General features: G+C 38.0%; 2 protein-coding genes across 2 annotated transcripts; one reads left to right on the top strand and one right to left on the bottom strand.

Annotated features, from left to right (window-relative positions):
• The first annotated feature begins 3 nt into the window (after positions 1 to 3).
• On the top strand, positions 4 to 6,799 carry fam3c (FAM3 metabolism regulating signaling molecule C). The gene is made up of 10 exons (XM_027014266.3): positions 4 to 129; positions 718 to 814; positions 920 to 1,018; positions 1,210 to 1,233; positions 2,149 to 2,272; positions 3,151 to 3,209; positions 3,296 to 3,346; positions 3,456 to 3,540; positions 3,731 to 3,857; positions 4,064 to 6,799. The coding sequence occupies exons 2-10, from the start codon at positions 799 to 801 to the stop codon at positions 4,151 to 4,153; spliced, it is 675 nt and encodes a 224-aa protein (XP_026870067.1). The 5' UTR covers positions 4 to 129; positions 718 to 798; the 3' UTR covers positions 4,154 to 6,799.
• Positions 6,800 to 8,098: 1,299 nt separating this feature from the next.
• Positions 8,099 to 27,955, bottom strand: ppp6r2a (protein phosphatase 6, regulatory subunit 2a). The gene is made up of 24 exons (XM_027014265.3): positions 27,654 to 27,955; positions 25,512 to 25,670; positions 24,830 to 25,087; positions 21,645 to 21,831; positions 21,109 to 21,246; positions 17,510 to 17,575; positions 16,992 to 17,104; positions 16,349 to 16,462; positions 16,024 to 16,150; positions 15,766 to 15,918; positions 15,280 to 15,510; positions 14,826 to 14,890; positions 14,607 to 14,722; positions 14,314 to 14,399; positions 14,002 to 14,082; positions 13,715 to 13,812; positions 13,525 to 13,582; positions 13,311 to 13,438; positions 12,791 to 12,957; positions 12,478 to 12,607; positions 12,205 to 12,257; positions 11,973 to 12,129; positions 11,576 to 11,707; positions 8,099 to 10,926 (listed from the first exon to the last, which is right to left on the bottom strand). The coding sequence occupies exons 3-24, from the start codon at positions 25,054 to 25,056 to the stop codon at positions 10,881 to 10,883; spliced, it is 2,673 nt and encodes an 890-aa protein (XP_026870066.2). The 5' UTR covers positions 25,057 to 25,087; positions 25,512 to 25,670; positions 27,654 to 27,955; the 3' UTR covers positions 8,099 to 10,880.

Genomic DNA, 27,955 nt, shown 5'->3' with positions numbered 1-27,955 from the left:
CCCCTTCCCGTCACTGTTAGTAAACCACTCCTTGTGCTACAGCTCGCTAGTTATGTTGCAGTTGGACGTTTGGGGTTTTTCTTGTGGCTACAGTGGCCGTGTATTAGCGGCGTAAGTTTGCTGAATAAGGTTAGTAATTTGCTGTTAGCTTTCTAGCTAGCTAGTAATTTGACGAAGCTCGGCTTTTAGTTACATTTGTTTATTCATATGACATTTGCTAACTAGATAACAGTTCTTGTCAGGCAGCTAGCTGGTTAGGTTAGCTATAGCTACCAAGTTAGTTACATTTTCGTGTGATTATATGGTTAGTGAGCTATTTTATCTGAGTGTTTGGCTATGTAGGTTAGTTACAGTGAGGGTACCTATAGCCCACTAGTTAGATAGCTAGCTAGATAGGCATGTCTCCTGGTATTCCGGCGTAGGTTGGTAGCTAGCTAGCTGCATACTGATATGTTGTGCTCACATTATTAGCGTTATGGAGTTTAGCTGACTTCATAGATTTAGCTTGCTCAATTCCGGCGTTGCTAAATGTACTAGCCAGCTAACTAACTTAATAGTCAGTGGTTAGTTGCGTAGCCTCTAGCTAACTACCTCGTTATCCAAGTAAATTTTAATTAACTCGCCAGTGAAGGTAGATCTCTGATACTGTTATTCGCTAGTTATGCTAACTGCTTAGCTAGCTAACCTAAGTAACTTCCTTGTGTGTTTGTATTTCAGGTGTTTGAATTATTCCTGTTGACTTAGCCACCTGTCCTTTGTAATTTTCCATTGTAAACGTATTGTACGTGTTGCCATAAAATGATGAGAGCAGGAGGTCAGTTCTATTTTTGTTTTACAATATTGTTTGTAGTTACTTATTTGTGCGGTGGGGATTTGAGTTGTTTTTGTTTTAATTCAGTATCCCTGTGCTCTCTTACAGGAATCTTGAAGCTTGTAGCACTGGTTTCTGTCTCGTGTCTGGCTGTTTTCCTGGCCTTTGAGCTTCTAGAAATAAACTTTTCTGTGACACATTTATTTGGTAAATATACCCAAACTATGATAAACAACCTCTGATCAACATGTTTCACTTTTTGTAGAATACCTAATTAAAAAATCTAGTTACCTCGTAGAGTCATGGCTGTCCAGCACACTAAGGTGAAATTATTTGATTAATGAGACCTCCAGTATCCTGTTTAAATGAGATGTTTCTCTTTTCCCCTCCTACTGCAGGATCAGCACCAGTGCAAGAAGGCCGTGAGTATACTCACCAAATTTGTTTGTCAGGGCCCCTTCACCACGTAGTTATTTATTAATAAGTAAAGGTTTATTAATATAAATATAGTTATTGTTGTTGTTGTTGTTATTATTATTATTATTACAAATTTAGGTATTTATTAATAAATATAGATATTATTCTGCTTTTATAAAGGTATTTACCAATCCAGTTAAATTAATTCAAGATGCAAATTTATATATCTAAATGTGATGACATGTATGGAGTATATTGCTATGTAATGTCAAAAGTATCAGGCAACAAACCTTTAACTGATCTGTCCTTTTGTAGCATGTTCTCCAAATGGAGTAAAGAAATGTAATTTTTGTAAACATCAGGATAACTTAACCCATAATAGGCCTATATATTGTCTTAACTTGACAGTCAATGGAAATATAATATTGGCCTAATATGTTCAAGTGCTGGGATCTAAAGCGTCCTTTCTGGGCTTCTATGTGGCACTGTAGAATGGGTGTGTTAACAGGATCTAGGTATCAGATTACAACTGATTCAAGTAGTATTGTTAAACTGATTGTTTGCTCTGTCATTTATTACAACTTGCTTTGATCGTGTCTGTTCCTTAGATTTAGATGATTAAAAATAAAATTTGGTTACCATTCATTAGTCAAATCCTGAAATCCCACTGCTGTGTAGAGATTAACATTTTTATGCTATCATACACAAACCATCTAATTACCAAAGAGACAAATGAGTTGAGACGATTGTGAGCCAGTTTTATGAGTTGACACAGTTATGAGCCATCAGGAAGATATGTAGAACAGTGAAGTGGTGTGTTGGGTGTGAATTTTTGAAAGTGTTACAGATTATTAATTGCAATTACACAAGTATGTTTTCTGTACATGTATGTATGAGAGTGTCATATTCCTTCTTTATAGCTACCAGACCAATACGGTACAAATGCAGTCTCTTAAAGCCCTGTCCTGAAGACCATTTCTCCTTCAAGATAGCAAGTGGTGCTGCCAGTGTAGTTGGGCCCAAAATCTGCCTGGAGGACAATATGTAAATATCTTTGTATTTCCTGGCTTTTCCATAGTATGATTTTTCTCAGCTATGCTATCCCCAGTGCATTGTGTGTGTGCCACTTCATTGCTTTGAAATAACCACTGCACTGACACTGATCAATGTAACAGGATGTGATTTCAAGGGCATTCTCAATTGGTGGTCTAAAGAAGAGATGAGCAATATGCTGGACAAAAATGTATTGGATTTTATACACATGCTGTTATACAAGAAAAAAAGTACATTTTTTTTGTAGAAAAATGCAGTGGTGATCAGTCTTTCCTGCAGGATCTCTCTATATGCCTCAGATTTATTCTTTCCTTTCTAGCTTATTTCACAGGCTTTAGAAACATGGTATGGACATTACAGAAGTTTGGCTTTATGGTTGGGGATCTGTGTTGGTTTGGTCCTATAATATTCAGTCATTGCCAAGATACCAAAACTAGGCTAAGTCAGTCAAGTTTCTTTGCTCTAAAATATCCTTTTAACAGGCTTTTGTTAGAGTATTGCTTCAGAACTATCTTGGAACATCGTCATCTGTTCCAGAGTGAAAATTGATCATCCCTAAGAGACCAAAGAGAACCAAGACAGACAGGTTACCCTGGTCTCAGGAAATTCTTATTTCATTAAAATGTAGGAGTGTCATTTCAGTGCTAAAATAGTCCATACTGAAATGTTAGAATTAAGATTGTGTTTAGATCATTTAACTGATTGTCATTCAGCTGAGAACTGTCAGTGGTTGGACATTCAGTACATGGAGCAGTTTATCCACAGATACAACCGATAACTGTAATACATGTGTCTTTGAAAAATTTTGTACATATTAATGTTTTCCTCAATGGAACAAATTGACCAAATTGATATCTCTTATTCCCCAGATTGATGAGTGGGGTGAAGAACAACGTGGGCAGGGGTATAAACATCGCTCTAGTCAATGGTACGGTAGCTCATTAAGGCTTAGGCTTGAGCAAATCACTACCACTTAGAATTACTACAATGTACCACATTTGTGTATTATTACAGGAAGGACTGGTAAACTTATCAAGACTGATTTCTTTGACATGTGGGCTGGAGGTACGTATTTGTTTCCTCCGTTCACATCTCCCTTTATTTTTTTACAAGGACTTTATATCATTAACATGTTTATATAAAACAAAACAAAATAACAAAAATAACTCTCCAGATGTCAACACACTTATCAAGTTTCTGAAGATAATTGAGGATGGAACAATCGTAATGATGGCCACGTTTGATGATGCTTCTACAAAGTAAGTTTCCTTGTAGCTAGGATTTGAAGATGTTGCATGGAGATTCAACTTTTTGTGAACCTATTTAGATGGTTACTTATTTTTTTAAAACTGAAACTATTGTTTAAATATTTATTCCTGAAAAGTATTCGACTTTGATGTTTAAAAATAGAGGCAATTTTTTTTTTTTTTTTTTTTTTTTTAAACACAGACTTAACGATGAAGCAAAGAAATTAATATCGGCCTTGGGCAGCTCAAACATCAACTCCCTCGGCTTCAGGGATAACTGGATTTTTGTTGGAGGAAAGGGGATCCAAACAAAGAGTCCTTTTGAGCAGGTGAATTTAATGTTACAATTTTAACAGAGGAAGCTGTAGCCTTTATATTTTGTTTGCAGTAAAAAGCATATCATATAAATATCAGCCTGCTGGACTTTGCTGTCCAGTGGTTCTAAGGTTAAAGGTCTATTCAGAGCAAGACTTGAGAGGATTAGTAGTATGTCATTAAATGAAACACCGATAAACCTTGCGTTTAATGTCCTTAGTACATCAAGAACAATGCAGAAACCAACAAGTATGAAGGCTGGCCTGAGGTTCTGGAAATGGAAGGTTGTATTCCTCGAAGGCAAGACTGATCCATGTTTTCTGATCAGTCTTCTTGGACCAAATTATCTACCGTTGATAAGGGGGTGGGGGGTTCTTCAGTAAGATTTTAAATACTTCCATATTGTTAGCCTGTCCTCACTATATGCAAAAGGTCTTGGAATCTTTAATTGAAGCACAGGTAATGTCAGTGGTTGCCCAAACCTTTTCAAAACCCAACTGAAAATGCTCTTATTCATTGGTTAAGTCGGCTGACAATCCACATAGGTGTGCCAGTCACGTTCCTATAGGCAGTGAAATGCATTGAATTTGTGTCATAATTATAGTCCTGCTGTTGTCACTACAGTATTTTATCACAATTGGTAGTACAGGTATTGGTTTTATATTTGTTTATAACAGGAGAAAAAAAATGGATTTGCAATTGGTATCAGCAGTGATCAGTGCCAGGAATTGGTATCAGCAATAACTTTTGAATATCTGAAATCCTGCAATATGGGAATGCATAAAATATGGTTCATATGAAATGTGAAATGAAGTCTGCAGATGTGTGCATACGTGCATTAGCTTGCTTTCTCTTTTCCTAACTAGTCATGGCCTATGGACATTGACAGCTCATTGCTTCAGTTAGATGCTAAAAATGTAAGGTCAAAAAACTGTTAGCATTTATTGTTGGATAGTCATCTAGCATTGTTAGTGCTTAGCACAGCTATATTAAATCCAGTTGAATGTTTCCATATTATTTAGTAATTGATGTGGGGCATTTGACTTTCCCATGAAAGTGATGGAAGCTGCTGCTTTAGTGGTGCTGACTAGTTTGTGGCTTGCACATTTTAGATTTTTGCCTTTAAGTGCACTCCATGAGTGTTGCATGCTACATTAATTTTCTATCTCTGTGGCATTTTCCATTATGGTTGCATTCATTCATACAGCTGTGTAGTGAGTAAAACATTTATTAAATTCACTCCATATACTTACTGTTCCTTATATCTTAAGAAATTGAATTGAACCACAATGCAGCAAAAAGCTGACAAGTATTTTTCTTAATTTCTGGTTGGCTGAGCATATAGCTGAATGATTTACTTTAAAATCCATTGCAAGGGCAGCATGGTGATTATTAATAGCAATTTGTATCAGCTACTTTTTTCATTAATTTGAGGTCACTTAAGTAAATTAGTTGAATACTCACATCACTTATGTAGTGCAAGCTAAGAACCCCCACCCCCATATAAAAAATATAACTGCACTAAATGTGTGCATCACTGTTACTGACCAATCAGCCAGTCAGAAAACTGTTCAAATATATAAATAACCAAAATAGTTGAATGAGGATGGAGAACTGGAGAAACTGTAGTGGTTTCATAGCTATTTTATTATTTTGTTTTTGTCCTGTAAGGCTTTAGGTTTAAATGACTTACTGATTGTGACTTAGTTTTTTCTTGGTGGGGAATTAAGCATTTGACAATCCTTATTACTAGGTGTTTGTCAGTATGGGTCATCCCATACTCGTCTAATAATATAGTTTTGATTATTTTTTTATTCATATAAAAATAATCTCCAACATATGCATAATTTCTCTGCCTATTTAGAAATATTATAAATGTATTGCCAACATTGAATCGGTCAATGCAACCTTTGCCGCAACAGCTCTCATTGTTTCTGTAGTTATTTTTATAGTGACCAGCTCAGGTTATTCAGCTCGAGACAGAATGCAAAGTAGTTCAAAAATCATGTTGTAATTAGTGTTTGGTACTATGCAATATCTTGGAAAAATTATCCTTTAAATCTTCCACAGCTATTTTTAATTCCAGGTTTGGGGACCCCATGCACCGAATATTCTTGTGGTCCCTCTTTAAAAAAAAAACAAGTTTTCCGATATTTATCCTGCACTTTGTGAGCTAAGTGAGGGGTTTTAATAGGATGTGCTGGGCATGGCATCTCTACTACTGGAATTAGAGCAACAGTTCTCATCATAAAACAACTAGTTGAGAGCTACATTATATAATATACAATACCCACCTTTTACTTAGTTGTACAGACCTATGGCAAAATGTAGCTTGGAGAGCTGATCTGTTTATGCCTTATGTTTGAAAATTTGTTTCATTTACAGAAAAGCTAGTGTGACATGCTTTTACTTTAACATTTTTTTATTTAAATAACTTTAAATACATTTGTATAGAACATTTGTGTTTTTGTCTTTAATACAAGTAGCTTTAAGTTGATACATTATGTACAACAGGACTTTTGTATTTACATATGGATTGATTTATCATTTGAGCGGAAAAGATCAGGTGGTCTTGCTATAGAAAGACTTGTGGATTTATAGGTTTATAATGTTGCAAACCCCAGCACTGCTAATGTGGTCTGTATAATGCCTTCTTAATGTTGTAACTGCAATCAGTCCATTATCTGGCATGTTATAAAATATAATGTATTTAAACCAGGCTTGCCTTTAGTTGAGCTAAAGCGATCGTAGCCACCTTAATGGACTGGTTGTATGCTGTGAAGAGGTAGTTTTGTTCCCTCCATAATTAAAAGAACCATCGATGTGCCTTTTTACACCAAACAGATGTAATGGTGGGACATTTCTAAGAGCTATTTTTGGGAAATATTAACTTGTACTTAAATTATTTTTATTGTTAAAAAAAACGATTTGGTCTTTATTAAATGTATGTGGCGTCTTCCTGAGTTTGTTGTATTAATTCCTAAAATCTAAAGCCAGAAAGACTAGATGAAGCTCACCAAATTGAGTATGCATATGGAACTGTTCATTGTAATGTAACTTCATTGTAATTAATTGATGGTAGTATTAGGGAACGAAATTAAGGCTATGGTAAAAATGTATCATCAATATACATACATAGATATAGAAAAGAAACACGAGTTATGCTAGGTGAAATGCCCATTTTTAAATTATGTTCCCATGGTGTATACTCATGGTGGCATCCTACCATTTTGAAGTGTTTCTTAATCACCTTGAATTATGTGCAGTTTGTGTTCCCTGCTGCCAACACCTCTGATTCAAATCAGCCATTTAAAGAGTTTAAAATGGGATGTATAGCAATGAAAAAATGAATTTTGCAGTAGACATACTTGAGGCAGGCTTTGAACAGATTCTGATTTTTCATAGGACATGAGGTGCTCAAGTTAATGCGTGAAAATGTTCACCTACTGATTTTTTGCTTCACAATATAAATGGGGTTGCATGATGTGCAAACAAATTTTAATTTTTTTTTTTCATTGATTAAAATAGTTGTCTTTTTATGGATTTATTATATGGGCACATGTTTTTCCTGCTTCTACCCTAGTGCTTTTACTCAAGTTGCATCTGTTCGATGGGTTCTTCTATCCCTGAAATTTCAAGAGGCTAAATTTAATTAGAAACGAGTGAGGTATTGCAAGTATTGGCTGCAATACACTAGATAAAAGGTAAATTAAACTTTTTGGCAAAAAATGATGACAAAGAAAAGTGAATTTCATATGGATCACACACCTAAGCTTTAAGTATAACCAGTATCCTGTGTATAAGCTGCCCTTACACCAACTACGCTATGTTCTTATAAACTTAGTCATTCAATCAGGAGCCCAATGTCATCAAAGTCATAGGTGAGACTAAAATTCTGATGCGCCATAGCAATGCAGAGCTCAGGGTATACACTACTGTAATTTAGCTCATTTGTAGAAATAGAAAAATAAAAGTTGCATGAGGGCATATGACAAACCTGATCAAAAATGTCTTTGGAGCATTGACATGTAAGCTAATCAAGGAGGGTACTCCCTGAGACTATATACTGCAACAATATATTTTGAGAGCAATACTTCAGCTGGTAAAGAAAATGCCTATTAAAAGGTAACTGGAAGGAATGTTCACGAACCTGTATTTATGCAGACATCAACTGGCTAACGGCCTGTTCCTTGATATCCCTTTGAGGAATAGGTCATCTTTAGCTGAATGCCTGACAGTTTGATGGATAGTAAAATATGATAACACATTTATTAAATTTAATGCTGAACATGACTATCAAACAAATCTGAAAATATCTATCAAAATATATAGTTAACAATGCCATGTATAGACCCAGTCTATACAGAAGTCAATGTAGATTTTCCCCCATTTTGGATATAATCAATTATAATTTGGGGGCCTTTTTAAAAAATGAGCATCATTACTTACTAACCAGCATACCAATGTTTTCTTCCTTTCCAATGCATTGTTATTTTTCATCAATTCATTATTAGCATAATGCACTCTTGTGGCTGTTAACATACTAGCTTTTTTAAGCTGTGACGCTGGGCCACAGCTTTATGACCCTCATTCTATAACCATAAAAATACACATGCTCTACTGGAATATTCATAAAGCATCCTTGAAACAGAAATCTAGGAAGTCTGTGGTTTTATCAGCCACTTGAAGCTGCAGTAATTAAGTTCTGAACCAATGGAAAATCTGAATTAAAACAAAACTTTAGTAAATCACTGCAGTGTCTGGCCAAACATGCATTTTTGCTAACTTGCCACTAAAGCTGATGGTGCAGCATAAAAAGTGATTCTGATTGAGTTTTTTAATGAAGACAAACTCACAAAAAACAAAACAAAACAACCCATCACTGTATGTAACAGTCATAGCCCTGAAGCACATACCCAGATTTGAGTGGTTCCCCTGATCCACCATCCCATTTAACCTCATGAAGTGTTTGATTATTTGAATTAGGTGTGCTGAAAGCAGGGAAAGCTCTAAAATGCACAGGAACATTTCGGCACCCTGCAGGACTGGAATGGCTGCTGTCAGGTCATGCATGACTGATTTCCATAACTTATTTACTGCAGCTTTATAATTCAGAGAAGAAAACCTTGTTATGCACCCATGTATGGGGTAAGCCCTATATTCAGAGGACCATTTTATGTGGGTCTAAAAAACACCTACAGAGAACCAATCCAGACACAAACAAACAGAAAGCAGTATTTGGTTGCTGAGGATCACATAAATTAGACTCTCTACAATATGTAAAATAATGGTTAAAGAGAAAAATAAGGTTCTTTAAACAGTATACAGTTAAAGAAAAGGCAACACATACTTTTGGCTTTGAAAACAAACCTATTGAAAATTTCAGATAAAGAAGTAGAATCCAATGAGGCTTCATATGCCAGCGGTAGAGAACATAAAAGCTTACAATAATGGTGTTACACTGCATCAAGGGTGCACAGGTTTCCACATGAACTTAACCTTGTTTAAGTTTGAAATAAATAATTCAAAATCCCTATCCTGTAATCCCACAGATTTGGTACCATCTTAAATTCAAAGATATGATGAACAAAAAATTGATTAAAAAAAAAACAAAAAACAAACCAAAGTTCCTAAATCAAATGATGGCCACAATAAATCATCACACAAATGGACATACTTGAGCTAGGGACCGATTCTGAAAGGAAGGAAGGATAAATGAACAACTACTTTAACATTAGTATGTCTGTTCTTATGGTACAAAAGCATTGTTCTTATTGGTCTTACAGAAAGTATAATGTACTTGGGACCATTCTGACTGTCTTGCCTATGGTAAGAAAATAAAATGTTCAAATAGGAATATACACATATATTAAAATATTGTGGGAGAAGTATTCACATAATGCTTAAGTTTCAAGAAAGACCATTTACTGTGGCAACTTGTTTCACGATTATTGTAACCTACTGTAAATATTTTAACTTGACCCAAAGGTTACATATGTATTTACCTCAAAGAAGTGCTTTATCAGGGGACAAAATATTTTAGTTAAGCAGTACATTAGATAATATAGGATTAGGCAGATATCATTTTGTTGATGTGGAGAGGGGAAAAACGGCATGGACAACACTGAATACAATCAGAAGGCCTAGAAAAGATGTCAGCAGAAACGAGTTGTTGTATATGCTTGATTTACAATATTCTGCATGCAAAAGAAATAAGAAAATCCTGATTAAACTTATACTGGAACATCCCACTGCCAATGCTAGTTTATCATGTGATTTGAAATTTAAATAAAATGCTAAGATTTCATTATTGCACACAATGAAGACAAGCAGTGACACCATCTGTGAGTTGAAATATCGACCCAAAACCCGAAATAAAGACTCGCCTCAAAAGCACTTGAAAACATTCAAGTATCTGTTACAGAGTCTGGGAGATTACAGTCTGTCTTCAACAAGGAACCAATTGGATGCTTTCTACTAAAAATTAAAAGTTTAAATAATACTTTAGTTGTGCTTAAATATACAGTGAATGCTTGCATAAGTGCTTCTTAAGCAACAACATTTTGATTTGAGTAAGGACCTGTTGAGGCATAATTACATAAGGACCTGTGCTTTCCTATGAGGGCCTTCATATCCCTGTTTCTACAGTCTGTAAGTAAAACATCTTCCAAAAATGAATTAAAAGAGGGGAACCAAACCAAAATAAATGAGAAAAAAAGCATTTTTAAATCATATCCTTAATGATCCTGTAAGTAAAAGATCACCGCTACATTAAAACTGTGCATATTTCATACAAAGTTAAAAGGATTAAAAGACTAACTCCTCTGAGCACTGTTCTGGTTACTGGTTGGGGTTACATGCCCCTCGCCTCTTCTTTTGGCGGGTGCTGATTGGCAGTATCCAGGTCCAATAACATGGCAGCATCATTTACTTTAACACCAAAAGTGGTACTGAGGTTTTGGGGGTTAAAAATGGAAGCAACAAAGAGTGGGTTTAACTGGGGTGTTGATTAGCTTTTCAATGAAAGCTCGGTCCATTCAGATCGGTCCATTGGGTGTCGTCATTTCAGACGGTACATCAACTCTTGGGGGAGAGGAATAAGAAAGAGAATGTCTCAGATGTGTTAGAGACAATGACAGATTACTTTGCAGATGTTATGACCAAATGCAATATGTCAATACATCCTTATTTTTTCAAATTCTTGCTGGGATGTCCTTAAAGCTTTGTAATATCTGCACCAGCACTAATCATTTTACTACCATTATTATACTGCTTTAAATAAATATGCCTATTACATCATGGAAAGAAGAGGGTTGTTGGGATGTAGCAATGCCTTTAGGTTTCAAAAGGTCAAATGTGAAAGTGTCTAAAAATATTTTCAAAAATATGTTTTGAATCAACACAAAATACATGACGTGTGACTATACTATAGTTTCCCGTTTTTCAAAAAGTTGATTGGGGTGTTTGAAAGCTTATCCGACTGGAATGAAGAAGCAAAGTTTCTCAAAGTTTTCAGCAAAGCTGTTATGAGCAATTATAAACAAGGCAAATTTTTATGAACTTCTTAGAGGAAACTAATTAACATTTATTTTATTTATTCGGATTCCTTTGTTAATTCTTTTTGGTTTAGCCTGTTTTTACTGTAAATCATGCCAGCATTTAAGTGTGTGTGTGTTTTTTTTTTGATAAACTGGAGCAAGTTCACCTGGTAAGTTCAGAAGTGACTCATTACCTCTTCTCTGTCACAGTGGTGTTTTCCGAGTCTCCTGTGGGTTCCTGAGCCTCTGGAGGTGTTGCAGACTCTGTGACTTTCAGGGGCCCATCGCAAATGGTCAGCTTTTCCATTGACTCAATAGGCACCTCACTAAAAGTTCCCCCACACACCCATAAAAAAAGTCAGCTTGCAAGACTCAAACCATTAACTGCCCCAAACTCTCTGAATGATTTGAATGATTCAGCAACCATAACCAATCTCCCTCCCCAAGCAGGATCTGTTGTGTTTTAGTTGTAGTGACACTGCCTGTAGGATGTGGTAATGTTTTTGCATTACACTTCTGAATAATTATGTCTGAGGAGCTACCACTTGCAACACCACAGGCCTTGTCCCATATGCTGTGACAACAGTATACCTCTGGGCTGCTGTTTTCTGGTTGGCAGCTATTCTTGGAGAGCCCTCAGTCTTGTCATTTCCCATTTCCTCTTCGCTGTCAGAGCCTCCAGAAGAGCTGCTATCTGAGGCCACCAGAGGAGCCTTTCGCCCGCCGCACAGCTCCCACTCACCTGCACCTGAGGTGGATCTTTATTTACAACCAAGTATTTACTGAAAAGCTTTATGAAAACCACAAATGAAAGAATACTCACTCTTCTTCTCTTGGTTCTGCTCAGACTGGCTCTTGGAGTTCCTGGAATCTGAGCTGGGGGGGGGGGGGATTTGTGGAATATATATGGATGCATTTTCTTTTCTCAATGAATCAGACAGAATGTTTAGGACATTAGCTGTGCAAGTACTTCTAAAGTTCCTGGATGTCAAACTACACATATGGATCAGACATCTCTAAACAGGCTCTGGTGTCTTCATCATACCTCTAATATAACAATATATGGTCAGACATAGTAGCTGGTTTAGAAGTTTACCTGCAGAAAGGCTGGAACTCAGTGAATGTGGCCCACACTGTATCCCCCTTCTTCTCACTGGCCTGCTCGGGGGCAGAGCCCCAGGAGGAGCCATCCCCTGCCTCGCTGAAACTTGCTGTCCAACCAGGACCTTAACACACATGGAGACACATGCATACAGAAACAAAAGACTTACTGACATTCATGTTTACATTCCAACCCGCACACCTGATTCCACTTATTTGTAAGGAAAACCTGCACGCACACACTACCCCTTTGTGGATCAGAAACCTCTGGTAACCCCATGAAACCTGTGGCTTGGAGGAAGGCTTACTCTGTGGAGTCCGTGGTGATGAGGCCTTCTCGCTGCCTGGTGTCTGTATAGAAGGCGGACTGGCCCCTTCCTCCTCTTCCTCTTCCTCCGAGGCCGACCCGCGGCCCCTTTGCCCATTCCTCACAGGATCCTTAGGGGAGCTGTCTGATGACAAAGACACCCCAAACCTGAGAGACAGACGGACCAGATTAGTGATTTAAATCTTTAGGCACAAGATAAGTTTTCCTCAAAGATGTAACAAGAACTAACTAGCTAGCCCTTGTTAAAGCATGATGAGCAAATCTACTGGGCAGTGGTAACTCAGTGGTTAAGGTACTTCACTAGTAATCAGAAAGTTGCCAGTTCATGTTCCACCACTGCAACACTGCCACTGTTGGGCCCCTGAGCATGGCCCTTAACCCTCAATTGCCTAAGTTTTATTCAGTCATAACTAATTCGCTTTAGATAAAACTGCCCAGCTTAATGCCATAAATGTAAATATTTGTCCCCATTTTTAAATACATAAATTATGATAGTGTACCTAGATCGGGATTTCACTTGAGTTGCATAGTTGATCGCTTTATCTTCCCAAATGTCCTCCTCCTCTTCACAGTCATCAAACTGCTGTATTCTCTCTTTATAACATGCTTCAAAAGCAGCAGCATTGGCCTAAAATGACATTATTTTTTATGTAGCAACTTAACATTAAAAAAGGTTTAAATGAATATATATTTGACATGTCTCCAGACACTTACACTATTATCATCTGCATCAATATTGAAGTTAATCTCAGCAATCCGATCAAAAGTAGCACTGAAAACAAAAGAGAAACCAAACTCTGGGGCTGTATCAGCACAGTATGACAGGTGTAATTGCTTGAAGATGCTCTTTTAATTAAGTTTTTCTTTTTTCTGGGGAAAAAAAGAAACACACAAGAAAACTTACTTGATGTTTTCATCATGCTCACTAAACTCCTCATCGTTGAAGCCAAACTGATCTACAAAATTGGCAGTCATCTGCTGGATCTGATAATCCGAAAATGCCTGTCAGTGAAACAGAAAATTTAGGAAAATGCCTGTCAGTGAAAGTGAAAAATTAACAAGAAACCTTGAGTGGTAAACTTAAGTTTTATGATCTGAGAGCATTACTCCATTCCAAATTCCACATGGCTGCCAGAAAACTTCAGCCAGAAACACTGCTCATGAAGCTCATCATTGACTAGTTATGCTTACCTGTTGGATAGACAGGTCATTGGGGAAGGGACTCTCTAAGTCGTCGTCCTCACTGGAGGAGTGCAGGTTGTGTGTGCTTACCTGCAACAAATGTAGGTTGTAAAGCGACACTACAATGCCAATGAATTGTCATTTATCTGTCACATATATAGAATGCTAGTGAAGAAAAAAACAAACAAACAAAAAAACTTGTAACTAGATAAAAGAACTGGAATAATTCACAATGCACTGCCATTTTCCATTGGCATTCCTTTGTGTCTGTGTGTGTGCGCGCGTGTGTGTGTGTGTGTGTGTGTGTGTATGTATTTATACCAAGTCCACAGTGTTTTTCCTGTTCGTTTCCCTCAGAGTTTCACCCACAAAACTCTCCCACCTCCCTCTGCAGTCCTCGGGCAGCTCTGTAAACAAGAGGAACCCAGTTGTAATATACCCTAAATAAAACTTGGGTAACAGTGATTTATAGGGCCATTATTGTACAGACACACACAAACCAACAATTCCTAAAGCTCATACAGATAACTCAAAATCCGTGGAACCCAAATCTGCAACTAAATTTAAAGCGCATATATATTTGTGTGTGTATGTATGTAAAAATGCAAACCAACCTTTTATCAGATTATTAATCTGAGACTGGACCTGCCCTTTCTCCAGGTTCTGAACCACAGTGTTGGCAATTCTAGTAAGGTGACCCATGTTACCTCTCCTGGTGCCGCCAGCAGCCCTACCGGTATCAGCATCACAGCAAATCACATTGTAAACAGCACAAAACAAGGACACCTACTACATAGCCATCCATAAATCAGTAAGAATTGTGTAACTCATACTGAATTTTATCGTTCTCCTCCCAAGCGTCCAAGATTCTTTGCACCAAGCGGCACTGCTGGAAGAGCTGCAGGACGTATAAGGACATAAACATGGACTTACATGACTAACAGCACCAATCTCAGTACAATACAAGAAATCACTAAAATGTGGGGAGCAGCATTAACATAATAGGAAACCGACTCCCTGGGGAAACCCCCCTCAGCCCCCAGATGGTCCACATTTCTGTTACACCCCAGTTGAGCTGAGCAATCAAGAACACTGAATAATTGATGCTGCCGCACCACGAGCAGGGCTGGAGCTAAAATGTGGACTGTCTGGGAGTTCCTGTGGACAGGGCAGATAAACACTGCACTCTATCAAAGTACTTTCAAAATGAGACTCTAACTAAGTCAGTCACGTTTTGGCCATCATGGCAGTAACATAATGCTGAAAGCAAAATGCAGTGGTAATTACATTGGCCACCAAGGCGCCATGGATGGGTGTGTGTGCAGAGTCTGTGCTGCTGGTCAAGTCTGGAATCTCCTGCTCAGTCTGGCTGTCTGAAACTGGAACAGAGTTCTCCTCGTGGTTCTGGAGAGCGGGAGTCTGCAGACCCGCGTGTGCAGAGTGGTTCAGAATCGATGCCACACACAGCTCCACTTGGAAGTGCAAGAAGTTATTCCAGGTGTATTTAAAGAATAAATCCTGCAACCAGAAAGAAAAAAATATATATATAGTAAGTCATTTTAAAACTTTTTTTTTTAATATAAAATTAAGCCTCACCAAGACCACAAACTCTTTCCAAAAGAAGCCTGTGTTACCAAATATCTATGCCAAACATGGAAGTCAGAAACATAATGATGTGCAGCAGCAGCTCACAGAATTAAACAAACAGCAAAAAGCAACAACAACGTGGTCTTGTGTCATGTAGCGATGATGCAAGTATCACTCATGCCTCACCAGCAGCAGGTCCATGGTGTTGAGTCTACAGAGTTCCTGGCAGATGCTGTGGTCACTGCTCTGCAGCAGGGAGGCCACCAGTCTGGCCACATGAAGGCGGGCGTTCCCCAGGGGCTGCTCCAGAACGCCGACGGTTGTGAGTATTGCACTTTTCTGCACAGGAGAGATCAGGAATGGAGCTGATGCACTTTAAGGCTAAGACCGGTTTTGCTTCAAAACTAATATGGTTAATGGAAGTGGTATAGGACATGCCTGTACCTTCGGAGGGTCCAGTAAGAGTTGCTGGAAGTCTTTTAGATGAGGCTCAATAGCACGGAGAATACTGCCGCTGACAGTGTAAGACCTTTCACATCCCTGAGAATACAGCTCCATCAGACCCTCCAGCCTGAAATGGAGACAGGGCGAGAGATGGAAGCCTCAGTTCAATGTACGTTTTCCAATGAATATGAGTATGAGTGATGCACATTAAATAAATGGTGATGGTGATTCATCAAAGGGAAAGTGAATCGATAATCATGAATATAAAAGGGAGAGGTTTCTAATGTTAAGTTTAAAGGGGACTAGCTTTGCTTGTTACACTCACCCTGACCTCCTCGACTCCAGTAATGTAAGAAGCACTTGAGTTCCATTGACTATAGAAGCTTCAGTCTTCTCCCCCTCAAACATGCTCTTCAAAAGCTGCGCCACATTCTCTTCTCTAAATACAAACCAGGCTGTTAAGATACACTTTTTCAAAAGTTAAAAGAAACATTCTATCTGATCCAAGTTGAAAGTTGCCTCAAACAGCATTATGTATGGGAAAGAAATGTAGGTGTGTTCCAAGATATACTTTCCAAAATGCTTAAAATACTATTTTTCAATATAAATACTATTTTTTAAACAGGTGCTTCGTCAGATAAGTATGTCATTTGTGAAAAAATTAATATACGCACACGCGCATGCACAAAGATGCCAACACTAAGATGATCATCATTTGGCAGATCACAGTAGAAAACTCCATAACACTGGGCATCTAAGATTTGTCCATAAACTGTCTGACCAACTACATTTGGGCTAAGTGGAAAATGTAAATAAGATTTTTTTTTTTTAAATAAACACTTTCTTTAGGAAACATTTATTGTTCGTGTTGAGATTAAAACAGAGCCCAAAAACATAGCCATAACTACCTGGGCTGCTTGTGAGCCAGACTGGAGATCTTCTCTGTAAAAACTGACAAGCAAACTTACGACTCTAGGACTACCAGTAATGGGTCCGGCTCAGTGGCCTCTGGCATCTGATTGGCCTGGTCTCGACTAAGACGGATGATGTCACAAAGAGTCTGGGACGCATTCGATTGTCTCTGTTGGAAACAAGGGACCTTTTTTACGTACTTGAATGAAAAATAATGACTTCAAAACAGAAAGCATTTAGGCTATTAGTTTTTCATATTCAGCATACACAACAATACATATCGCTCTAGGACACTTCATGTTAATTTGATCAGTTTCTAATTGGCATCAACTGTAATTAAACCCAACACCTTGTTCCAGCCACACACACAAAAAAAAACAACCAAAAAACAAAACAAAAACATCCAAACAAACAATAAACCCCAAAAATAATAATAAAAAACCCCACCCACCTTGTAAAAATAAGTTCCTGTGGTCATATTAAACAGAAGAGTAACATATACTCAATCTTTCTATTCACATTATGCAAATCAAAAGAGCAGATCATGTGAATTCAGCCTCTCAGCTTGTCTCACCTCTTCATCTCTCCCTGTGTGCATGAGCTCAGTCAGCCTCTGGATCAGCCGTTCCTCATTCAGCCACTGCAAACAGAGCACATGCTAAAGCTTTGGGTGAACGCCACATTAAGCATATACATTAGAAAGGAAGAACACTAAACACAGATGCTTAAAAAGGTTCAGTTATAGTTCATTATAATTATAGTGCAGTCAAACAAAAACAAAGCAGCAGGGAATCCAGGAGAAAGGGAAGAAGTGCTTTCACAAGACTTCGCAAGTACATGTTTCAATCACTTCTGCCAAAACATTATGTAATATGTAATCACTGTGCATGACAGGGCTACATGAAAACTGGACATGCGAGGTCAGTAGTGAATATGGAAGCTTAGATTCCAGATACTTCAATTTCCATGTACGATTAAAGATTACAGTTCACTGAGACAACCTTAATGTAAAGTCACTTTTACAGTTATAGCATTTTGCAGATGCTCATATCCAGAGCGACATACATATCTACTAGTAAGACAGTATGTGTGCCTTGGAAGAATGAAGCCAATTACCTTTGTGTGATTAGCACCATGCTCTACCTTCTCTACAAAGGGGAGCTACAGGATTTAATTGAAAAGGTTTGATAAAAGCCTTCTGAATAATTACCTCACTAATAAAATGTCACCAATGAAGACTGACAGTCATAAAAGACCTTGCAGGTGAAGAAGCAGAGGCCTGCTGCTTAGACATCCCTTTACTCCAATCTGCCTAGCAGTGCCAAAAAAGGCACCATTAGTTACACTTTCACATACGCAGCAGTCTGTTCGAATCAAATCCAAGTGTGTTTACTTGCTTGGTTTTGATGGTTTGGGCAGGTATAAACACAGTGATCAATTTTGTTGTGGACCAAAATCAACTAATCAGTGCAAAGAGTCACTTCCTAGTTCTAACACTAGTGCAGTTCAACCATTTCATTGATTTTGGGGATTCTTTTGAGGGATTCTTAAGATGGTGGTTCATCAGAGGAGTATTTCATTTGTAAAGTAATTAATATACCAAAATAAGATACAATATAAAATCTAAGGCCAAACAATTGCACTTGCTTAGTAGCAAGTATGCTAAATGAACATTTTCCAATGGCAGAGTGGTGCTACTTTAAGGTCTTTAAGTAGCTTGTGGTTAAAACATTTTATCAACCAAGGAAAATTAGTCAATGTTACATTTCATTTTCTTAATTCTCCCTCTCTCTCCCTCACACACGTATATATAATTTTTTTTCTGTAGTTTTTTTTTTTTTAAGTGTGCGCTACTTTTCTGTTGTGCACACAAACCTTCTTTATATTTATATAATACACACACACACACACACACACACACACACACACACACACACACACACACACACACACACACACACCTATTAAGGAATATTTCCTATATTTTTACATTTCAGTTAATTTACAGTGGTTTTAGAGTGTTTATTTGACTTGTAGCGCAATTTCTGGATCAAGAGATTATGTTTTACAACCGCGGGGATAGTTTAGCAATCTCACATGCTATGGGTATTTTGTGAAATACACATATTTTCATTTATTTTAAATGTTTAAATGTAATCCTACCACTCCATAGCACCCTTATGGGCATGCCTCTCGAAGACTCCCTAAAGCATTTACATGTATTATATTGCTTTTAAATAATTATTATGCATTAACAAATTGGCCAAATTAACTAGATCAATTAAAAATACAGATATACAAATAAACTGCATCATAAAAAACACAGGACAAATAAATAAATTCTCTTTCTAGAAATGTATACTGTGTGCAGAATTATTAGGCAGGAGAGTATTTTGACCATTTTTATGCATATTTTCCAACTCCAAGCTGTATAAACTTGAATGCTTATTGGATTTAAGCATATCAGGTGATGAGGGAGGGAGGTTGTGGCCTATATCAGTGTGTGCATAATTATTAGGCAGCTTCTTCTCCTCAGGCAAAATGGGCCAAAAAAGAGATTTCACTGAAAATTGTTAAAAATCTTTCAGAGGGATGCAGCACTCTTAAAATTGTTAAGACATGGGGGGTGTGATCATAGAACCATCAAACGTTTTGTGGCAAATAGTCAACAGGGTCGCAAGAAATGTGTTGAGGGGGAAAAAAAAAAAAAAAAAAAAAAAAAAGACTCAAATTAACTGCCAAAGATTTGAGAAGAATCAAATGTGAAGCAACCATGACCCATTATTCTCCTGTCATATTCCAGAACTGCAACCTACCTGGAGTGCCCAGAGATACAAGGTGTTCAGTACTCAAGAGACATGGCCAAGGTAAGGAAGGCTGAAACCCGACCACCACTGAACAAGACACATTAGGTGAAACGTCAAGACAGGGCCAAGAAATATCTGAAGACAAATTTTTCAAAGGTTTGATGGACCGATGACACAAAGAGCGACTCTTGATGGACCAGATGGATGGGCCCGTGGCTGGATCAGTAACGGGCACAGAGCTCCACTTTGACTCCGACACCAGCAAGGTGGAGGTGCGGTACTGCTATAAGCTGGTATTATTCCAGAACTGCAACCTACCTGGAGTGCCCAGAAGGTGTTGATGAGCTAGTTGGACCTTTTCGCTAGTTGGACCTTTTGATGAGCTAGTGGGACCTTTTTGCGTTTAACATGGTCTCAAAATCTACTCCCAAACCTACTGCCAGTTTTTAGAAGACACTTTCTTCAAACAGTGGTACAGGAAAAAGTCTGCACCTTTCAAGATGATTTTTATGCAGGACAATGCTCCATCAGATGCATCGAAGTACTCCACTGCATGGCTAACCAGTAAAGGCCTTAAAAATGAAAGAATAGTGACATGGCTCCCTTCCTCACCTGACCTAAACCCTATTGACAACTTGTGGGCCCTTCTTATATGGGGGATTTACAGTGAAGGAAAACAGTACAGCTCTCTGAACAGTGTCTGTTAGGCTGTGGTTGCTGCTGCACAAAAAGTTGATCGTCAACAGATTAGGAAACTGACAGACTCCATGAATGGAAAGCTAATAACTGTTATTGAAAAGAAGAGTTGGCCATTGGTCAACAAATTTTTTTTTTACGTGAGAAATGTTTATTTGTAAATTTTGAGTTGTTTATTATTCTCACTTTAACTGATGAAATTATTCTCACTTTAACCGACATTTAAATTTTTCATGTAGTTGCATAATAATTCTGTACACTAATAGTTGCCCAATAATAATGCACACATATATTCTCCTAAGAAAGCCAAAACCTTACTTTTACTTTCTTAAATATTCTGGTGTGAGGCTTATTGACATTTTAGATTGACAGAGAGCACTGTAGTTGTTCAATAATAATAATAATAATAATAATAATAATAATTAATAAATAGATAAATAAATAAACAATAATAATGAATCTTCAGAAATACGACTTGCAATTGTGCACACAGTGTATGAAAAAAGTTATATTCCATCCAGGCCTTAGGTTCAGAGTATTGTGATTTCAGTGTTTGTACAGGTCCATCTCCATCATTAGTCCAACCATTTACACCCACTCTGTGAATGCAAGCTCAGTGAATTATGCTTTTTTAACAAGTAATCATAGACTAGTTTATGATTGCCCTTACATTGAGGACCTCTTGTCTGAGGGGGGCCGGCTCCACACAGCTGATGAGTCGGAGGAGCAGGTCCATCATTGCCGATGCATCTATGTGGTTCAGCACCAGACTGATAAAGCTGTGTTTTTTCCTCAGGAATGAAATCACCTGGAGGGGTGTACATGCAGGGCTCACTTAAAACGCATTCAGCTCTTAAATGCTAATAACTGTTTCAAATCAGACATTCCTTTGATCATATGAACTCTGAGATGCCCTCTTAACTAATGTCAAGAACTATAGTTACACTTTAAAACACAGTTTCACTCTGATAGGCACTTGTGCACAAGCAAATGCGTGCGCACATGAAAAAAGGAATAATAAATATATTAAAAAATAGAAAAAATGCACATAGCACCACATGTACACACAAAAACACATTTCCATTGTATGTGTTGAATGTAACTCAGAATTCAAACAATATTTGGACTTCTGGCTAAAAGAACACCTCTACAGATTTACTTGACGGAGACGGTCAACATTTTGGAGGATGTTGAACGAGGGCCTACCTGCTCGGTTTTGCGCGCTATCAGGTTCCCGATGGTCTTGCTGAAGAAGGAAGCCAGCAGGGGGTTGAGAGGAGGGTCCCGCTCGAGGAAACTGTAGAGCTTCTCTAGGAGAGACTCGTCTCCACCCAGCTTATCATTAATGACGGTCATGTCAGAGATGAGGAGTTCACATGCGATATTTGGAAACCTGGACAGACAGAAATTTCCATACTTATTCCAAGATCCAGATAAAGCACTTTTCCAAAAATGCTCTGAAAACAATGTATTTTGTTAGTTGATAAAATTTTAATGTCTAAATTTATAATACTGCACTTCTGGCATTAAAATGCAACCTATAAATATATTAATGACCATTATAATACAAAATACAGAGTAATAGCAAGCAAGTACATTATTAGATTTAGCTAACCACCTCTGGAGGTTAAACAGGCTTGCACTTTATTGATATAGCAGCTAAACTGCAAGTGCAATCTAGCTAGTAGATGTGAAAATGATGATCACTGTAAAAGTTACCCACCATTAATCAAGAACCAATTCCTGATATTTTATAAGAATCATCATTAGCAAGCTAAAATACATGTCCCATGAGCTCTTAAGAGCTGCTGGGCTGGATAATACACCCTCATCCAGAACTAAGAAAGGACTTATTTCTTAAATGCAGGGGAAACTGAAGTTTTCTGATGTGTTAAATATGAATGTTGTACTGTGCAAATATGTGCAATACGTTCTTGTTATCCAGGCACATTATGTTAAAGAGGCATTGTTTCAGACTGCTATTTTTAGACACAGATAAAGGAGTTTCCTGTTTATTTAAAGCTGCCATTCAGAGAAAAAACAAACAAACAGGAAAATAAAAAGAAACATGACTTAATGCTGCACGTTTGCATCCAACCTTTAAACGAGGCATGTTAGGTTAGGGGACACCAACTGACACTGAAGAACTAACACCAGCTGTGAGTGACAGATGATCGCCTTCCGTCACCTCACTGCCGCCCTTTGCCACCTGTGTTTGCACTCCAACGCACCAAACAGAAAACAGCTGATGAACAACATGCACATCCACGCTACACCTGCGCAGTAGAAAATAACTCTGGTGCTGGGAGGTGCATTAGTCTGTCTATCAATATCGAAAGGAAACCCCTGCTGCCTGGCGGTGCAGGCTTCTTATAACGAGTGTACTGAGTTCTGAGTGACTCCCACCGCTTCTTGAGCTCATTCCTTCCATAAAATAGCATATGGTAACATCAAGGCAATGACAAATATCCCACATGTTCTCTATAAAGTCAGCACAACAAAACTTTTTCAATGCAGCAAAACATAACGTTACCCAATAACACTGGATCGGTATGCCAAGCCACAATGCAGCAGCAGCAGCAACAGCAACAATCCATTATACAGTTTACGCCTATATTATCTTATTTCGTGACTAAACAATCAATCAATCAATCAATCAGAAAACTCTCCCTCTTGGCTGACTGCCAACGCTGAGTGAAGGTGAAATGCCTTGAAACAGCACTGACCAGGACCTACTATAGGCAAAGATGTGGAACACACCGTGGTGAGTATGGTCAACCGTTGGACATTGACTCCCACCCACAACCTGACACTGTCCGCTGGCCAGTAGTTGAGTCAGTGTGTCTCTAGCAATAACCAAAACTGTATTTTCCTTGCCAGTACTTGTATACATGCGACGTCATTGTATCTTCTATTATTTACGTCACATGATTTGCCTATTGTGGCATATTTCTGTTGTAACAGAGAACCTGTGATTCCATAAACTGTTTGGATGTGCTACTGTTTGGAGTTACTGCGTGACATTAAAACAAATAAACAAACATGTCAACCTACTTGAATTTAAATAATAATAATAATAATAATAATAATAATAATCATCTACTCTGTGGTCTTTTCCCTTTTCACACTAAATCTCTGCATAATGTCTAATTGCCACTCACCAAGGACCCCATAAGGGCAAGGGTCATGTTCATACAAAAAACTACCAGAAAAGAACCTTTTTTTCATAACAGAGAAAATAACAGGGTAGAACACACTTTAGAAATGCAGAAATGTTTATTTTTATACTACTCTCAGATATTTAATCCAAAAAAGAGAAAGGTCTTGTTATAAACCAAATATTTGCAGATTTTAAATATTAATTACTCTCTTTCTTTCTAACTATTCACTCTTGAGAACACACATAACAAATGCAGTTCTACAGTTTGCATAATGAAAGCTGTGCTGATGCCCTCCTCGATCCACTAAAACTTAGCTGTCTGACAGTGGCTGCTTCCTAAATCAGTTAAATCAAGCCATCCTTTCCCCCACCTTGTCTGTACACTACGGATGAGCACTGGCCCACTGCATAAACAGACCTTTCCTCTGTGTGCAACATATATAGCATAAACTTTCCAAAGGTGAAATGGTTAGAGGAAGGGCGCTAGATATTAATTTTTTTCTGAAACGACTGGCCCCAATTTTCACTCTCTCCCACACATACAACCAAATGTGATGGAACAACTTTGGTAGTACAACTATTACCTATCTATAGCATCTGCACATTTGCTATCTATATGTAGTGAAAGTTAAAGTTTTACTGTTATCAATAGTGCAATTTGATTTCATCTGTAGTAATTTAATGACTACTGTTAAATGGATTACACTGAGTCTAACAAAACTAAGTAACTCATAGTAGGAGGTTCTACAGTAGATTCTAATTTTGTGCACAAATGCATGACAATGTTAAAGGATTTATTTACTGTTTTCCAAGCCAAACCTTATTAAAACTGTGGTCCTCCATTAATTTATAATAGTGAACCTCATTGATAGATTTGGCACAGAAACTTGTTTCTCCTCAGCAGATTTTCACTGGTCTTAAAGACAAATCAGTGAAACAATTATGTAAACCTTCAAGTATTTTTTTACCTTTGAAAACAGGAAACCCACAAATCAGCCATATAAGAACAAACAATCTAAGGGTTCTATAGTGTGAGTAAATCAGTCACATTTGCTACTTTTTAAAAATGCAAATGGATCTTTAATTAAAAGATTTGACCTGAACAGTCCACTGTTTTCAAGTTACATCTGAATTTTAAATGTATAAATTCACGTGAAAAAGGTTGAGGCACATGGCTTTAGCAGAATGTTTTACTGAAGCCTTTGTACAATAAACATTTACGACTTCTTACTTGAAGCGCGTTTTCTCCTCCAGGTCAGCAGGGGGCTCCTCCGTGATGAGGCTTACCAGCTCCTGCATGCAGTGGTCCTGGGAAAGGAAGAGCAGGAGCCGGCGGTTCTGGGCCTTACACTCCTGCAGCACATCTTCCTCCTCCATCAGCTCTCTTAGAGTCACGTCCTCCCGGTCCAGCAGCTGGTCAATGTGGGAGGTGGTGTGCAGGTCAAACTTCCAGAACATGGCGGCGTCAGCTGCAGGAGGAAGCACAGACCTGGAAACAAAGCCAGAACATTAGTAGGCATGTGCTCAACATACAACACAGCCAAATATCTATCCAATCAATATTCCTGCAGAATCACAGGCAGATCATCACGGACCTTAAGAGTCATTATGAGATACGTATTGTGATGTCAAGTATATACTGAAAAATTAAAGAAAAGTATTTATCAAAATGTTGAGTATAACAACATACAACATTTAATAAAAAAATCCATCAGAACATAAGAAACCCATTACAGAACATATCATATAGAGTGTAGAAAGCAAAAACAAAGTAGTTAGGGAGTCATGGCAAGCAAGCCATGTTTAGGCTGTTTAATTATAATTTAACTGTTCCATCAGCCAATCAGCTGAACTGCTATAAATTCAATATCCTACAAGCAAATGACATGTCTTCTATGAACAGAATGATTTACCAGCAGATGAAATCAGTGAATCCTTAATTACACCTCCTCCACAGGCAGACAGGCATTTGAGTGGCAAAATGCAGAGAGCAAGGAGCGGCCTGGCATGAATCAGCATGGGGTCCACTTCTCACCAAGGCCTCCTCAGTACACACACACCTTAGAAGGACACTTGGAGAGGACCAGAGGTATGAAATAGAAAAGAGAGATACAGATAAGAGAGAGAAAAAGAGAGAGAGAGAAAAAAAGGAAAAAAGAAATGCATCAAACAACATACAATAAATTTCAAGGCATGTCAATGTGCAGCATGCAATCACAGCAAGTATTAAAACATCACTAAACTGTACTAAATCAGTACTAAATTGTAATTAATACAAAACTATTAGTAAATAAACTACATTAAAATAAATTATGAACATCATAAGAGATTATATACAGGACTAAAGTTTGAAACAATTCAGAGATCACAAGCCTGCAGTCTGCAATGGCCTATACAGCAAATCAATTTGAGAAAGCTTCCTCACACAGAGAAGACTGTACAACTCCTTTTCTTGCCAACAGTAAACATGCAAACCCTGGAATGGACACTCGCATACACAGATACACTTCCTCTGGGTCTTCTGCTTTAATATATTAGTGGGTAAAACATGTAGGCTATAGGGTTTTATTCAATTTGGCATGTGCATCAGAACACTAATGCAAAAATAAAGCAATCATAAATCTCTCATGGGTAAAAGGTCACACCATCTGACAACATTTATGCCAAAGGAAGCAGCCACCATCACAACAATTCATGTACATATGGTACACTCAAGGGAGCAGCTGGTACATGTTTCCTTAAGCATTAAATACCCTGGTGATGACAAATGAAAGGAACACTATGGAAGATCACACAAGGCCCACTAAGTGGTACACAACTGTAGAAGGCACACGACTTACCATCCAAATGTCAGAATAAATAATTTACCAAAAAGGGGGAAAATATAATTTCCTGCTTTTATGTGGATATCTTACACTGCAGAAGCAGAAGTGTCCAGCTTGCAAATATTAACATAATGTGTAGCTCAGTACAACAGCAATGCCTTGAGTGTTGCTAGTTAGCTCCAAACAGGAAAAGAAAATCTAAAATAGAACAGTGCTTTGGTGACTTTAGACAATTAAGGCCATAAGGCACAGACCTGAACAAAGCCAAGAAGAATAACATGACAAGAACCTGGGGCAGCAGTCAAGAGCAAAAGAAGCAGCTAAGTTTTGTACAACTCGGCATTGTCCAGAAACAGCTTACTTGGGAAACTGATACAGCAACTTAAACTGACCACCAGACCTTTCTGCAATGTTTATGCCTCACAGAAGCCATTAAAAAGTGCCAGCGCGAATTCGTTCAGTGGTTATAGGCGTTTTCAGTGCGATATTTCCAACAGTAAGTTAGTGTATTATTAAAATGTGTATACTTCTGTAATATTGTGGTTCTGATCATGAAAACGGAGCTAGTGAACATTAGTAGCTACATAAGTTGAAATAGACATGACAGTATCTTGACAGAACTTTTCAATAATTCGCTTATTTAAGTACAAGTGGTTTAACAACTCGACTTCAATAAACACGTTCGGGTCCGCAATATTGTTATAAATGAGCAGAACTGTTATTTGACGGATATAAATATGCTCTATCTTTAGCTATCTTAAGTGTATACGTTCTACCAGGAACACCAGGCCTTTCTAAGCCAGGTTCCTAGCTAGCAAACGAGAGCCAATATTTAAACATCGTTAGCTAGCTAGCTTATTACTGAAACTTACTGTCTTGCGAGCGAGTTGGACGTTTTATAAGTTTTGGTACAACCGACTCGCGGGGTGCGTAATAATTTCGTTTTATAGCTAAGAAAATCGGGTGGGGTTTCGTTTGAAGCCGGTAACTATAGCCAGCTTGCTAGTTATCTTAGCTAGGTTAGCTGATCAACAACGTTTGAGAAGTAGCTCGTTAGCTATAGCGCAATGTCCCCAGCTAGTAAAACTCAAGTTTCAAGTACTGCAATGATTGCATGACCGTCGGATAATATGACAAGAGACAAGACGTTAGAAATCTGACAACATGGCTGAACAGAAAATCAACGGGCAAAGCTGAGATCGACATGTCTTCGATTTTGTACAAACTTACCTCTAGCTCAGTGTTGAGTTGATCGCTTACTTAGCTTAGCTTCAGCGGAGAAACCGATTTGTTTTGCCTGTAAAGCTAACTAGCTAGCTTGCTACCAGTAACGTTACTGCCCAAAACTACTCCGTTGTTTTCGTTCCTACGGTCTTTCGAGAACTAGCTATCTCTCCAAAAGGTGATACATGGTGTTTCTGTATTTCCTACACCTTTCGCTATAACAAACCATATAGCTACCAGGCTCGACAGACTCGGAGGCTCACATGCAAGGTAAGGAGAAAAAAAAATCGGTCATATTTTCGATTCAA

The sequence above is a fragment of the Electrophorus electricus genome, chromosome 4 (genome assembly GCF_041902795.1).
Source record: "Electrophorus electricus isolate QZ-2024a chromosome 4, ASM4190279v1, whole genome shotgun sequence".
NCBI classification, from domain to species: domain Eukaryota; kingdom Metazoa; phylum Chordata; class Actinopteri; order Gymnotiformes; family Gymnotidae; genus Electrophorus; species Electrophorus electricus.
The sequence above is the reverse complement of the archived record's forward strand: the minus strand, read 5'-3'. Positions and strand labels throughout refer to the sequence as shown.

What these genes read in the sequence shown, in the direction of transcription:
- ppp6r2a (XM_027014265.3), bottom strand. Translation starts at nt 25,056, where the DNA reads ATGTTCTGGAAGTTTGACCTGCACACCACCTCCCACATTGACCAGCTG. An exon ending in CAAGTGAAATCCCGATCTAG is followed by an intron (nt 12,958 to 13,310) that starts GTACACTATCAT and finishes TCTGTCTCTCAG; the next exon opens with GTTTGGGGTGTCTTTGTCAT. An exon ending in ATCACCACGGACTCCACAGA is followed by an intron (nt 12,608 to 12,790) that starts GTAAGCCTTCCT and finishes ATGTGTGTTAAG; the next exon opens with GTCCTGGTTGGACAGCAAGT.
- fam3c (XM_027014266.3), top strand. An exon ending in AGCACCAGTGCAAGAAGGCC is followed by an intron (nt 1,234 to 2,148) that starts GTGAGTATACTC and finishes CCTTCTTTATAG; the next exon opens with CTACCAGACCAATACGGTAC. An exon ending in ATCTGCCTGGAGGACAATAT is followed by an intron (nt 2,273 to 3,150) that starts GTAAATATCTTT and finishes CTTATTCCCCAG; the next exon opens with ATTGATGAGTGGGGTGAAGA.